This window comes from Apis cerana, linkage group LG11 (assembly GCF_029169275.1).
Source record: "Apis cerana isolate GH-2021 linkage group LG11, AcerK_1.0, whole genome shotgun sequence".
Classification (NCBI taxonomy): domain Eukaryota; kingdom Metazoa; phylum Arthropoda; class Insecta; order Hymenoptera; family Apidae; genus Apis; species Apis cerana.
Window position 1 is genome coordinate 11,662,238 of NC_083862.1, and position 16,242 is coordinate 11,678,479.

The 16,242-nt window shown below is 41.0% G+C and overlaps 1 protein-coding gene across 10 annotated transcripts in view; it reads right to left on the reverse strand.

The window, feature by feature from the left end:
- The window catches only part of LOC107995072 (whirlin), a 96,444-nt gene that overhangs the window by 67,937 nt on the left and 12,265 nt on the right, over positions 1-16,242 (reverse strand). For 6 of the 10 annotated variants that reach the window (XM_062081888.1, XM_062081892.1, XM_062081890.1 and 3 more), the window contains exons 2-3: positions 1,125-1,472; positions 318-664 (exon numbers count right to left, since the gene is read on the reverse strand). In XM_062081888.1, coding sequence (XP_061937872.1) covers positions 318-664; positions 1,125-1,447 — 670 coding nt within the window. In that variant the 5' untranslated portion in view covers positions 1,448-1,472. The remainder of the gene's footprint in view (positions 1-317; positions 665-1,124; positions 1,473-16,242) is intronic. The other 4 variants (XM_062081894.1, XM_062081891.1, XM_028665393.2 and 1 more) reach the window with 1 other exon arrangement.

The window sequence follows — 16,242 nt, forward strand, 5'->3', positions numbered from 1 at the left end:
TCAAAATCTCGACAAAAACGAACTCTAATTCTATAACTAAATTCTTACTATTAATTAATTATTTAATTATTTATAGAATTATATATTACACTATTAATCCGTATGATACTGTATATCGTTAACCATATAAAACCATATAAAAAAAAATAAAAGTACAGAATATATTAAAATCATTAAAAAAAAAAAAAAACGAGACAATTATAACAATCTTGCCGCGTCACGACGAATCGCAATTCGATGAGAATCGAGCACCACGGCGGCGAACAACGAACGGCGAGCAACGAACGGCAATGAAAGTCACAGTTTTCGGAAGATACCTCGATCTTGAGGCGCGAAGTACGGCGATGGAGGTAGCCTGAAGGTACTTCGGATCTCACCTGCGTCCTTGCCACCCTTCACGCAGATCCCAAAGCCATGAGAGTCCGGCGGATCTCTCGTCATGGTGATTGTCCTTACGGTGAGTTCCTGAAGGCTGAGGGGCTGGGAGCTCGGCGAGGTCGGGGGATTGGCCGGGTTCGGCTGCGATTGCTGCGATTGCTGGGATTGCTGCTGTTGCTGGGACGTGGAGGATGGAGTGCTTCTCACCGCGGCAACGCTCGCAGGCGAGGAGGCCGGTGTCCTTCTGTCCCCCTGTCGACGCTCCGAAACACCGTTTCCGAAAAGTCTGACGAAGCAGAAATGTCATTTTTTTTTTCCTTTCTCGTAAACGTCAGTCGCAGCTTTCTTTGTTATATTTTTGTCGTGGCGTTCTCAGTCTTCTCGAACAACTCGAAATCTCAATGAGGCTTTTGAAATGTCGAGCATATTTGTAGGACATTCTTATGCACGTCGAATATCGAATTCAATTATTCGGTAGGGTAATCGATTCGTGTGTAGGATATTTTTGTGTTTTATAATCAAAGGGAATTTCTAAGTTGATCAATTTCCCTTAGCTGTTTAATCGGATATTACATCGATATCTTCGTTTTCAACGCGATGAATTTTTTAATCTCGATATAATAGTAAAACTCGAACTGTTACGATATTTCTTTGAAAATACGATTTCACGGAATAGCGCTTCTTCTGTAAACATTCGATATATAAAGATTTTCACGTGAATACAAGAAAGTTAACAAGGAGCTTACCTAAGCACCTGCTCAGGCGAGATGGCGCCAGATCCTGCTGTGGCGTGCCCCCTATGCCTGTACGGGGTGGTGTGGGACGAATGGTGGTGAGGGGCACTCGGCGGCCTCTCGACGATCGTGTAACTCGTGCCGGGAGGGCTGTAATATCCCCTGTGCTGGCTGCCATGGTGCCTGCTCGTCGGCTCCAAATCCTCGGCTTCGTAACAACCGCCTGTTCCGCTCCTCAGGAAGTGGGAACCGCTACGCAGGAAGTGGGACCCCCCACCCCCGCCCCACTGCAGCTCCTGTAATTCCGATCCGTAATCCTCCGTGCTGCTGGCCATGCCTTTGGGATCCGTTTTGTCAGACCTGCGCCAATAAAAATAGAAATAGGTTAGAATAAAGAAATTCTATTCGAGAAACTTGAAGATATATTTTTGTTAATTAATCGTCATTATGAATTTTTGCATTTCGATTAAAATCCGAGGAGGGGTAAAATTGATTCGTCATTTTTGTGCATAATGAAAAAAAGATCGAATAATTAAAAATTGGTAATTTAAAAATAAGAAAATGCGTGATAAGATAAATGTATACGTGAGATTTGCGTAAAAATCTGTGGATCGTTAAAGAAGCAATATTCGAAATTACAAAAATACAATTAACCAGAGGGAAGAGAATCGCTAATGATCAAAGCGTGAAAGATAAAGAGGGCCACGACCTGAATTTCCCGCGACTGCATCGATCTAGAGTGTCATAAATTAGCGGAGGAGTCCCAGGGGATCATAGAGAAATTCACGCTGTAATATTCAAATACCCTGTGCCATTCAAAATACCGAGGTAAACCGATTCTATCCTTTGATCCGGAATCTTTTTCGATAAAGATTTTGCCACTTTGAATAACTGAATTCACAGCTTTTAAAATGATTCCGAAGAAAAATTAAATTCTTGGAAATTATTTCCATTGCGGGAATCATCGAATCGATGGAAATTTATTAAAAATGGAATAATCTAAATAATAAAAAAAAAATTCTTTTCAATACAAAAAACGGAGAAATATTACATTTATTTGTATTTACACATTGATTAATATCGTTTGAACAAATATTCCGCAATATTTCCATGTGCAACGACTTTTACAATATCCCCACCTCAAAGATTTTCAATATTCTACGACCTATCACTCAAAATTATATCATCAACAAAATCACGAGAAACATATTCTTTTTCATAATATCCTAATCTAAGAAATTCGAAAGAAATCGTCCCGTGAAAATTTTCCAACGTTCGTAAAATATCCGCTATACGAAGCCCTATATTTAATTACCGATCTTCCAATTACTAACTCGTATATCAAATATACGATACGAGGAAGGATCGAGTACGGGAGAGAATACGCTCGAAACCCAACCACAAAGCGATCGATACCAGCCTGGACGTTGTAGAAACGAACCGTTTTATCGAGCGAGCGTGTCTTACATCGATCGAGGCATCACCCCGTGGCTAACGAAATTCCACGGTGGTGGAATTCGAAATTCCGTTTTATCGAGTCCACGATCGTATCCCTCGATAAAATCTGCGCGTTATACCCGGCGAAAGTGTATAGGCGGAGAGACGACTTGCCGTGGCGTGGCGATGTCATAATCCCGGCCAGGAAACCGGCCATTATCGCCGGAAGAAATTTGAAAGTTTCCCCTCTTGTTCGTGTCGTCACGCCTCATGCAAACCCGCCCACTCGTCAGCCGCGATTTACACGCCCCCGCTGTATTTCCTCCCTCACGGCCAATCTTATACAGTTCTACCATAGTTGGTTTCCTCGAACAAGGGCCACGCTAACTTTCGGCCCGCAGTTTCCACTTTTGCGAAATAACGTAACCAGCTTTTCTGGCTTCGACGTGTTCCCTCCAAGTTTTCAGATGTTTTGGGAACATTGAAACGCGATGTAATCGTGTAAGAGGGAAGGAAGGGAGCGCGAAAACAAATTGCAAACAGAGGGAATAAAATATGAGAGGAAAGGGGTGAAGCAAAAAAATGTGGAAAAGGATAGGGTGGAAAAGGGAAATAGAGTGGAAGTGTAATGTTTAGTTGGCGCGGAGAATCGAATGTCGTTTAGAGGCAGCATCGCGTTTGTATTTTTGAGAAACGCGAGAACTTTGTATTTTCAACGAAAAATCCAATATTTCGTAATTTCTGTATCGAGCCATTTCGTTTGTTCTCCGAATATTTTTCTCGAGGGTATTTCTCATTCGAAATATTCCCGAAATAATTAAAATTTCGTAATTGAAATATTAATCTATCTACAAATTTTACAGTTTTGTTAGACTAGGAATATCCGCTGCCTTATTTTCCTCGATGAAACACGATATTTATTTGTGCTACGGGGAAGGATTCGAAAATTAAACGGGATATCGTTTCACAGTGGTACACAAAATTTAGCAAAATAAATTTAAATAAATTTAAACAAATTTTTTTTAATAAATACGAGGAATATTTCAATGAAATTTTTATTATTTTAGTAGGAGAAAAAATTTCGAATGGTTAAAGTTAAATCAAATATGATAGGATACACGTATCGCGTCAAAAGTTGAACAAATGAACGAAATGTTGGAATGTGTGGGTTTTTTAAATTTTGTCCCACGTGCAAAATTGCGATGGAAGAAGAGAATTATAGAAAAAAGGAATACGATCCGGAGTCACGTTTTCGTTTTATTCGCCCCCCTCTCTCTCCTTTTCAACTTTTATGACGTATCGCCTTATTTCTATTACGCCTCGTGTTTTATGATCGAATACGTAATGGAAGATATCGAATTTCGAGATATACCGTTTTCGGTATACGCAACGACGAATCGCACGAAAATATATGTCGGAATAATATTTTATAATAACGCATTAAACGTTTCTATTTGAATATCTTATACACAAGCTCCCCTTTTCCTTTTATAAGATATATCCTCCTGTATTTCTATTAGGTTTCATATTTTATGACGGACATGCATTACAGAGAACATCAAAACTCTCGATATGTGACGCTCTCCGGAATATTGAATTAACATTCCTTCCATCGAATAACCGCTTCACGGTTATTCCACGAAAAACGTTAAAATTGGCATTAAACAATTATGAAAGTAATCGATGATGATTTGCAAATGATATAAATCAGCGACTCTTGCACACTGTCATAATATTTTTCGATAATTTTACATCGCAGTTTACAGTTTTCCAATTGCGTATTCATTCTTTTGCCTATATTATGTGACAATATACAAAGCCGAGACAACTTTTACAATTACTTTTAATACGTGTTATTTAACGCGATCCTTATCCCCTTCCCATTAAAACTAATCCTTTCAAAATTTTTATAACTCAGAAAAATATTTATTTTTCATCAAATACCAACGAGATTAATTTCACCCAACAAACAAATGCGTTCCCACGTTTATTCGGTTAAATTAAACGTAACTTTGCATCGTTCAAAATCGAGATTAATACGGTTAAAAAGAAAATTACAGGTAACGATTGTGTACATAACGCGATACCATGATAACTAGTTCTTACGAAGCGAAAAATGTTCGTGGCTGCCAACAAACGATAAGCAGAAAAAGGTGGCAATTCCTTTTTTTGCTGCTTAAGAGGTCAAAGCAAATAAGAAGTTTGCGATCTCGCATGCAACCATGCACGATTTACAATCACTTTGGAAATTGACGTATTATCGATATCCATTGTATATTAACGACGGGGTTGCAATATCGAAGGCCCGTTTATTCAAATCCGTCTCCAGCAAATTGACGAGTTCGAGCCTCGATCAAAATTTTAATTAATGTTTCGATTAATCGAGACTCATTCGAAATTTCACGAATGAAAATCGAAAATCAATAAAATAAATTGAAAATTTGGGGAAAGGACGAAATATCGAAAGATATTGTTCTCGTCTGGCACATCCTTTTTCCTTTCAATCGACCGCAATGTTAATTTTAAAATATCGAATCAAGATTAATTTCAAACAAAAGAAAAATAAAGAACATTCCATTCACACCGATCGTTTTTCAATCCAAAATTTACTTTTCAAAATGTGGTGCGCGATTCATCAGAAAGGAAAGAGGAAAAAAATGAATTCTCTCCACTACGTTTCGATACAAATCGATGCAATCGCATCCTCTCCAACGACAATTTATCAGAATATAACGCGGAGGAGGTGGACGTAAGATGGACGTATCGAGAGGGAGTCGATCGATCCGATCGCAAATAACAGAGATCAACGAAATCGAGCAGGAAACTGGCGTGGAATATTAATGGAGGATTGGAGGAGAGGGAAGAGAGACACCCCTCTTGACAGGTCGATTTTCTAGAACAACCGCGGCATTACCGGCGCGCGGCTAACGTTCTAATAGCGTTAGGAAGCCTCCTGTTACCGGCGGAAGAAATTTCGGAGTCATCCGGTTCGCGGTAAATGCATACCTGTGCAAACCCCGGTGCTTCGTCGTCCAACGGATCGATCGCCGGCCAACGAGCGACGGAATCGACTGGCTCATCACCCGATCGATTCGGTTAAACCGAAGAAACCGGAACGAAGCCGATCATCTTCTGAAGGGAATTCGAAAGCGAAAGTCCTCGATCGATTTGAGAACGCGCCCTCGTGAATTTATTTCACTCGATTAAGAATATATTGTTTGTAAATCGTGCCTTCCTTCGAAGAGAAAAGATCTTACGAATCTATTTGAAATTCCTTCGAAGAACAGCATTATTTTTATCAGTAATGTTAAAAATTGTATAACGGAATAATGTTAAAAGAAAATTCAAAAAACGAAAGAGAAAAGCTTTCAACAAGTGTATTCCTGTGAATCGATTGAGTTATTTGATTAAGTGTTAAATTCTCGAGAATTAAGAAAAAGATTCGTATCGAGTAGACTCTCGACGGATGATACGCAAAATTATCGAAAGTATGATTGGTTTTAAGACGTATCCAATAAATCTAGATCGATATGAATGTATTTACACGTGCAACAAACCCAATACAAAATAATATATTTCCAAATAACATTTCTCTTTTTTTAATATCACTTGACGAATTTACCCGTTTCACCTCGACATTATCGTGCCCATCCAGCACAGAGGATGAACGCGAAATATCGACGTTTTCAGAAACGTTATCCCCTGACCTGTACAACGCATCAAATCGCTACAGTATAGGTCGGTTTCAATGAAAACCGACAATTACCGAACGCCGGCCGACCGTGCCACCGCAACATTGCTCGACAGGACGAGCGTAACAATGCCGCGAGCGGTTGCAACGCAACTTACACCTGTGCGCTCCGCGGTCACCCCTCCCCTCCCCCTCTCCCCTCCTTTCCACCCTCTCAAGCTGCCCCGTAATAGGCAGGAAACCGAGCAATTTCCTAAATACGCGTGCAACGCTCACGCTTATTCACGCCGAGATTCGCGTCGATCAAAAAACCAGTTCCACTCCTCGTCCGCGAGAATCAGCTTGACCCAACCTTGACACTGAGCGAGGAGGGGGAGGGTTTAGCTTGTTGGTCGGGGCGGGGGTTGGTCGCGGTGGAAGTTGCCCCTGGACGTTCCTAGGGGTTGTTAAGTGGAGTGCAGAGTGAGAGAAAGAGGGAGAAACTGGAGAGAAAGAATACGAAAGGGTATCTGTTAAAAGGGTGGAAGAAGGGTGGAGAAGGAGGGGGAAGAGAGAGAGAGGTGGATGGAAGAAGAGGCGACAAAACGATGAAACGGCCAGGTGGATGAAAAAGGTGTGGAGCTTGAGAGGAAGAAGGAGGGAGGGATAGCGTGAGGGAAGAAGAGGATAGAATGAGGGGGAAAGAGAAAGAGAGAGAGGGGGGGTTAGAGCGGACGATGGAGAGGGTGAGGATAGAGGAAAAAGGAGGGATGCTATGTGTCCCGTGGTGCGAGGGTGGGGCGATCAATACTGCAGGAACACCCCCTGAAGCCGGCTTCATTCAGCAGCTCTCTTTCCACCGATTCTCGTGACTGCCGAGCCGCGGTAACACCGCCACTATACCTCACTATAGTGCCCCTCTAAGAGTGCAAGGGGCAACCGGCACGATTGTTTCGAGATAATCACCCCCTTTCGATTTAATCGTGTTAAAAGGATGAAAGGATTTCGTGGGAATGACACGCTTTAATTTCAACCGATTCCGTGCTTCCTTGGGACGCATTTTTTTTCCTGCTATTCTCCTCGAGTTCCTAAATAATGATTTTGTGCGAATTAATATCGTACAATTAATTAAAAATAATTTTTGTTTCTTTTTTTTTTTTTGAGAAAATTCGACAGCGTGAGAACAGTTATAATTGCATAATGCATTATGCGAAAATTGCTCGATGGCGAGTAATTGCATTCGTGAATGCTAATGAAATATTTAATATACGAAAAATATTTTTCGTGTTCTCCCTTTGTTTTAATAAAACTCGATTAAAGTGAGCAAGCATATCTTATTAATATTTAATCTCTGCGTAGGAAATTTTTATTTCCCGTGCAGTTACAAAGTTATAAAGTTATGTTTTTACGATCGAAGATTAGTTTAATGATGAACCAACACGCGTAAATTTCTTATCGATCGAGAAGCTTGCGTCCACGTTTCAGATCGCGTTTGGGGTACCAGGTCTCATTTTTCAAAGTCGTCTATCAATCACTCTCCCCCTCCTCCCTTCCCGGAAAAAGGAAAAAAAAAAAAACAAACTGAATCGTCCATTGAAGAAAACGATTTGTCACCTCGATTCACGTACACGAGTACACGAATAAAGATCGATTACCAAGCATTAGCTTTCATATTTGACTCGCAAATTAACAAACAAAGAAGATGTATCGATCTTCGTCATAGATTCTTTCTGCACGAAACAATGGGAGGAAAAGCTCGATGGTATATATAAATATATAAAACGGGTAAAATAACATTAAATTATTTCGTATTCTATTCGTAATTAAAACGCGCTTAAAACATCACGATTTAGAGGGCAAAATGGAGCGGAAAAATGGTGGAACTCGTTCGAGTGAAATTTCTTTTCCTTTTTTTTCCTTCCATCGACGCGCTAATGAGAGCGTGTCGTTTCAACGAGCCACGAAAGAAAGTGAAATCTTTCGGGGCGAGCATGCAAATTATCTTGGAGGATTAAGCGGAATCGCGTCCAGCATTATGAAGCGAGAAGAATCGAGTTGCGCGGCTCACGAGGACGAGCCTCGTTGAAATTTTCGCGCATCAATTAACGATTAGCTCGCTGACATGGTGACTCTCTCTATCGAACGTTCTAAATATAATTCTTCGTTCACAGGCACACGATCATCCAGGCCCTCTCGGCCGGTCATCCTTTCGAATACGTCATCATCGATCATGGGCCTCTATTTATTAACGAACTTGTTTAATGAATGAGTTTCTTGCAAATATTTTTTTTTTTTTTCGTCGTTTCACAATGAATGATCACTTGAATGACGCGAGAGAAATTGCGACGAAGCGTTTTTTTTTTCTCATAATTTTAAATGCAACATCATCCCCCGTTCTATTCTTGGCCTTTTCGTTGCGTTGAAATTAAATTTTCCTTTTTTTTTTTTTAATTCCGTTCGAGAGAGTTTGCGAAAAAATCAGGATCAGTTGCTAGAAAACTCCTCTTCCTACGAATAATCTTCGTTATATAATAATCTTCAACCCTCTGGAGTGCTCTTTGGTCCATTTTGTTCGCGTTAAAGTTTTTCTAAGTTTTACAAGGCTTTAAAAAATTTTAGAAAAAAAAGTTAAGCTCGCTTATCTCCGTTCGGTTCTTCAATAATGATTTAAAATTAATTTCCACGAGAATTTTTTTTAATAATAATAAAATAAAATCGACTTAAGAGAATTAACTCAGCTTTCGTTAGAGAATAACACCTTTCTTATCCATTGCAACTCGAATAAAATCGATCCCCGAATCAAACTTAAGCCCAACTCTTTCGAAAAATTCTCATAAAACCCCTCTCCACCCAACTATTCGAGTTGAGAACAACCTTCAAATCCAGATCCACCCCCGACCACCGAGATCACATTGCCAGAAGCAATCACCCTCGCATCGCGAACTCTCTCTCCTCATCGATTTACAATTAAACACAGTCTTGCTCCTCCTCCTTCCAACAACCCCCATCTCCCGATAAAAGAAACAACGGGACTCGGTTTGGCTAAATTATATCGCGATATAAAACTCGCTCGATCTTAATAAACCCTTCCTTCTTTTCTCCCTTCCTTGCTCCCGAGAGAAAGAAACGAACGATCCTCCGAGAGGACGAGTAAATTCGCTGCAAAGATGGAGAAGGGGAGAAACAATAGGGAGAAGAAGAGGGGAGAGAATGAGCTCAGAGAAGGAAAAGGAGAAAAGGGGGAAAGGGCACGCAGTAAAGCGCGCGAAGAGGATCGTAAAGCGTTGGAAAGCATTCGATCGATGGTGGAGCATCCCCTCGCAGAGTTTTCCTGGCCTATCGGCAACAGGACACGCGGCCCTTCTCGCAGAGAACGAACGCACGCTGCGGCGACTGCAGTGGCGATATTTCACAGGCCAAGTCGAGTGCCTGACCTCTGGCTGTGCGCTCAGCTGCGCACACGTATATCTGTGTAGGTGGGAAGGGGCTCAGGTGTCCCCGCGTGCATCCGACTGTTGGACGAGAGAGGAATAAAGCTGCCGTCTTTGTAAATATTGAACGAGACCTAACTACGCCGAGGCGGCTGCTGCTTCCCATCCGTAGGATGGATTAAAATGGATGCTGCTAAGACGCTTCGCATCCTGATTATGGGAATACTGGAGTGAAAATCCCTCGTAATATTCTTTTCTGCGTATCTCTCCAAAGAGTTTATTCAACGTTTCTTAATTCCTAAATAAACTTTTGAAAAGATGATGTTATTAAATGAGTGTCGATCGGAGAAGAAGAGTAGGAACGAACGGACGTACAAATTTATATATACGCGATATAATATCGCGTACGGTGGAATTGATCGAAACGAAGTTTGAATCGTTTAATGCGATACGCGAGTGATAATAAACGCCAATGATTGATTCATCGAATTTCCCCAAACTTCATCATCGGTCGTAAACGAGTTCTCGCCTCTCTCGTTTCCGGTGCATCTCGCGAACGCGTGCACCAAGAGCGCACCGAGAGACGCTCGGTTCCGTTTTATCGATGCAACCTACCCCCGCCACCGCGTCCAAACGCACTTCTCTTTTCACGTGCCGTTTCACTCAATACCGATGCATCTAGGCCGACGTAGCCTTCGGCCTGTGTACGCTCGTCCCACCACCAGCTTCCGGTAAACGCTGCCCGCACTTCCGAAAACGAGCGAGTACACTTTCGTGTATGTATCGAGGATTGCTCTTGGAGAAGGTTGAACCACCCTTTAAAATGCTATTCTTTCAACTCTTCCGTCTCAACTGTTCCGACTTTCGTTGAATCATATTTTTATATATATATATATATATATCGAGGATTATGTTTGAAAAAGGTTAAATCTTTTGAAGCTAAAATGCTATTTTCTAAGATTGTCTGAACTTCGAAGGCTTTGAATCGAGTGAATATACGTGTGTATGCATGTACATGTATCGAGGATGAATACGTGAATGAGTGAATGTATGTGTTTACAAAAGGTTAAACCCTTTGAAATCTATAATGCCATTTTCTAAGGCTGTCTGAATTTCTGACTGGAGGATATTCGAATCGAGAAGGTGTATCGAGGATTATGTTCGGAATGAATGTTTAGCCATTCTTTGGAGGCTGAATTCTTATTTTTCGAGTGACGTTCGATTGTCTTGGATCGAAGAGCGCGAATAAATTCCTCGACGTATAAATCTGACGCTGGCACTGATGCACTTCCGGTTCGAACGCGAGACAACTCTACTTATATACGTGTGTTGAGACACTGTTAGCGTTTCCCCGATGAAATTTTACGAAATCACGCGTCGATGAACACGAACGTCGAAGAAAAATATTTATTTTTCTGCAGGGACAAGTAAATCTTGGAAAATTGTTGCGAAAATTGTTCGAGGAGAATAAAATAATGTTAAATAAAAAAATTTCACTATCCGTTTCTCTTTTTCTTTTCGTCTTTCACCCGCTGATAGTGCTTTTCAAAATCATATGGCAATAATCAAAAGAAACAAATTAATATTGGCTGCGTACACGTTATTCGGTAAAATTTTAAAAAAATTTCTCGAGAGAATTTTTCGTAAAGAAACGTGTCATCGTTGAATTGGAGGCTGATTAATGCGAGTGATCGAAACCTACGTGCCAGTAACTTGATTGAAAGCTCCATTTTCACGGCTCGCTTGTCGTATCCCTGTCAAAGCGTGGCTCCTACGAATAATGAGCGCATTGCAACTCGTGCATCTATAAATATAGATCGAGGGACGTTTTATCGAACCTGATCTTCGTTCTTATTCGTTTTCCACGATAATTTATCCCGCGAAATACGCTCGAAGACAGTTTCTTGGAAAGAAGAGCGAGAAAGCGATCCATCTTCGAGAAGGAATCACGAGGATGGAATGAAATTTTTATTCCCCGCGTATCGGGAAGGGGATGATTATACGTCTCCCCAGAAGGCAGAACAACGAAATGAGAAAAGTTTAAATAAAACATATTCGAAAAAAATTCCAATCTCGCTGCGCCCGTGGAAGATTGAATAGGAATACTCATCGCGATCAGTTTAAAAAATGTATGATTTAAATGTACGCAAGTAAAAAATAAAGAAAGAAAGAAAGAATATTTTTAATTAACTCTTGTATCAAATCTACAACAAATTCGCGTGAAAACGGGCGGTAAAAGTGGCGAGAAGAGCGCAAAAACCGAAGCTTGATTTCAAAAGTAATTAGAGGAGCGCGTGATGTCACGGTGGAACGACTCCGAAAATAAAATTCCCTCGACGCGGCGAATTTCCACGGAATATTTTTTTTAATAAGAAACAAGTTTTCTTTCCAGAGAACGGGAGAAAAAAAGTTGTGCCAAGGAAAAATGAAAGATCGATCGCAGATTACGAGTGGAATTAATTTCACGCGTAGACGAGTAAGAGAGAATCGGAATACTTGCCGTGTACGAGAATTTTTCACGCGAAATGTGTGTGTGTGCGCGTGTTTCACCGCGGACATTAACGAAGAATTATTACGATTTAACGCAGCAATTAATTAATAGAGGAGGTAGACGTTTCCCGCGGGCGTTTTAAAACGGAAACCGCCTCCGTGATAGGATCTGGAGGAAATATTGCGCAATCGTGGGACGCGATTACGTTACCAGGGTTCGTTACATAAATCGTGGTGTCGTTATTACCGGCCGAGCACAATTCGCCAATTTAACACTTAACCAAGATTAATCTTACGCCTAGCCGGTTAACTACGTCGCAAACGACCAACAATCTTCGCCATCTTAATTACCCGCCGTTCCAAATCGATTCGATTACAATTACAGAACCGATCTGTTGAAAGGATACAAATCAACGGATGGGATCTATCGATGATGGAGATAAGGAGACTTTGATTTCAAGTTTTTAAGAATCAGTTTACCGTAACGCAACGTTTCCATTTCGATATTGCCTGAAAACGTTTAAAGACAATGCCACGATGAATTATGCAAGAAAACGACAGGTGCACGATAACAACAAAATTTCTATATCCGCCCCCAATGCATCGCGATAATAGCCGTTCATCGTCGCTGTGACGTGTTCGGTGCAATTTTTCAACCCCTCGTTGGAAATCGTTACACGGTGTAACGAAGCGGAAAATCATAATGGACGGTAGAGTCGCGTCGATTTACGTTATCGTAACGTTTCCAGTCGAGCGATCGAGAGTGCCACGAAAAAAATCTCGCGAGGGCGGCGTAAAAGTGGATGGAAAAGTATCTCTATTGTACGAGGCTGATATCTCCCCACGCGTTAAAGAGTGGATTCTTAACGTATAAATCGTATAGCCGATGGAATTGGTAAATTCCGGTTTAACTCGCGGATAATTTCAAAAATAAACCGAGAAACAGAGGAATGGAGAACACGTCCAAGTTGAAAATTCCACTCCTTTCTCTTTATTTCTCTCTCTCTCTCTCTCTCTCTTATTTTTCTTTCCCATTTTTTTTCTCTTCTTACATTTTTCCTCGATTCGTGCACCGCTCGCATTAAGCACGCTTACGTGACCTAAGGACGAGGATTGCCACTGCATTGCGTGGCGTTCGCGCTAATGTTGCATATGCGGAAAGCTGCACGCGCGACACGCGCGCCCAATGCGCACAAAGGGAAAAACGAAACGAGCCCTCGAGACTCGCTCGAGAATTAATGCGTCGACGCGTGCAATGCGGCGGACGACGGGCCAGCAGCCGAGGGTGGCCTCGAGTGCCTCCACGAGTGCTCCTCCCCTCTAATCGTGGAATTTTAATGCGACCGAGTGGGGAATTTATGGTAACAAACGTCGTTCACTAAGCTCGAGTGGTTTCGAAGGAAACGATTTTACCGCCTCTTCGAATAACTGTGTCATTTCCCGGACCCGGCTCGGCGGAGACGATGATCGCGACGAAATATATTCTTTCGAGTGGACAGGACGGAGGATAAAAATATAATTTAATTTAATCGAGGATTAAACGTGGAAGTAAAATTGTTCTTTTTCAAATTACTTTTTTCACTATCCTTCAAGTATCACTATAATCCGTGCATTCTTAATTTTAACGCGGTCAATGTATGGAAGAAAAATGTATGGAAATTATTAATAACAACTTTTCCTTAACAATTTTTTTCTTCAAATCACAAGAAGGCATGTGTTCCCTGAATAAAAAAGAGGGAAGAGGCGATGATAGGGATGGGGAAAGAAAAGTATCCTATCCAATCAATTCGTCCTTTGAGCAACGAGCAAGCTTTAAACGAGAACAAGAGGATCGAATCCAATTTCCCTTGCCCGTTAGCGAGCGCTCGAGGGTTAGCGTGCGCGAGGATCAATGGGACATTCCTTGCCTAACTGTCCGACACGCATTTAGCCGACGTTCCATCCCGAAACGCCCAACATCCATTATCGGAACAGAATTAAGATAAAGAAGAAGCTGAGAGCAAGGAGAAAGGCTAGAAAAACAATGAAAACAAATTGGAAGAAAGAGAAGGTTCTTATTCTCCGAGGAGTAGAAGAAAGAGCACAACAATGGGCCACTTAACGCAACATTGAACAACGATAGGCATGGAACGAAATTACCAGACATTATCGTAAATTATGGCGTTTCTGAGAAGAGCCTTGACAATTTTTTTTTATTATTTATTTACTTCTTTTTCCTTTCTTCTTCTTTTTTTTACTTTTTTCCTCCATATCTTTTTTCCTCTGGCACTCACATTCACGTTTCCAAGTAAACAATTCGAGACCGTGTGTCAGCCTGTTGCACGAATGTTGATTCCAGATAGGGTTAATTTTGCATCCCTCCTTTGCCCTCTTTTCGATCACTCGACGATTTTATTTTTCTCTCCTCCATTTCTCTTGCTAATTTCGTTTCATAGGAATTTTTTAAAAGCACTTTTTTCCCTTTTTTCCCCCTATCCATACGTTTGTTTCAATTTATTCGTTTCTTATTTTTAGAAATTTAGACGAATCTCTATGGATACTTCGAAATAGGATGAAATACGTTGGATAGGAAGGAGAAACGGACAGACTAGAATGACTAGGATTCGGTATCGGATCTGGGTTAAAGTTACAATAGAGCTTTCCAGAGTTTCGTCGTAATTAACGCGAGATTATTAATACTACGATTCTGTTCTTCTAATTTTGCTAATGTGTATTACAATAATTCCAACTGAAGGGGACGTTATTATAACAATATGCATCCCGTTCAAAATAAATCAACAATAGCTCTTAATTTCGAAATTTTCCCAACTTTTGATGAACTCGATGAATTCGCGTTGCGTACCGTTCATTTATTTCGAATAGATTCGCAAATTCTGATGTTCAGGCAGCAATTTAATTATCGAGAACAGGTCAAATTATAACAAATTATAAACGGCCTACGAAAGTTTCAGTCAATCGTTTTAGAAATTAATTCTAATAACGATTTATTTTTAATTCTTTTTTCTTTTTTTAAGAGATCGATTTCGTCACGATTGCTCGCTACAAAGAGAAGTAAGTTTTTCGTAAATACGTTTAGAACTAGGTTTGTATTTTTTTTCGTACAAAAATCTGATTCATTTCGTTATACGGATCGAAGCGATCGAGTGGAAGGGGGAAAAAATAATAGCAACAGGAACGGAGAACAAAAGAGGGAGAGTTTTGAAAAAGGAGGCTCGATCAGCGTGAAAACTACACGGGATGACACAATACCTCGGTCACAGTTGGTTCGTTAACTCGATATATCAGTTGCTATTCACCCGCCACGAGCGAGATATAAACGTACCCTCATGGTCATCCTCCATGTCACCGGGGACATGGAACTAGAAACAAGTAACAAATCTGTCAATGAAGTTTCTGAGCGAGCAGTTCGCCAACGATACCCCCCTATTTTTAGATTTCAAAACGGATACATACGCGTCGCTTGGAATATAGATCAATATGTCAATGGTTCGCCCCATATACATCTCATGATGAGAAAATTTTTCGTAATACCCAGAGTGGGTGTATCGACACGCGATTATTTTTCTAGCTGACACGTTCGATGAAACAATATACTACTCTCCTACGACAGTAGTCCAGCCAATAATTTGGCAGGCGTTGTATCGACCATCCAATTAATAATTTCCCTAAGCCTGGTCTTCTTTAATACGATATAACAAAATATAATTTCTATCCACCCTGGTATCTGCAATACCACCCATTCAATTTCCTCCAATTTTCTATATTATCCGTAATATAAAATATACTACAACATTCTCCAATTCCAATGAAATTACACACCCTCTGAAACGCATACATAATTCCACACAAGCTAGACTCACTCCCCTTAACCTGTTCTTTCCTTCAAGAACCTCCGTCCCTCGCCAGGCATTGGACGGGCGATTCCTATTAGTTATTAACGTGCTCGCCTCCCCCACTTCGGTTTTTTTTTCCACGGAAGGCGTGCTCACGCACCACGTCACAGGGATCGATCCTCGGCCACGAGGTCGAGGGCTGGAAAGTGTTACGAGAGGAGAAAGGAGAGGGAGAGAGAGAGAGAGGGAGAGGAAACGAGCCGATTCAA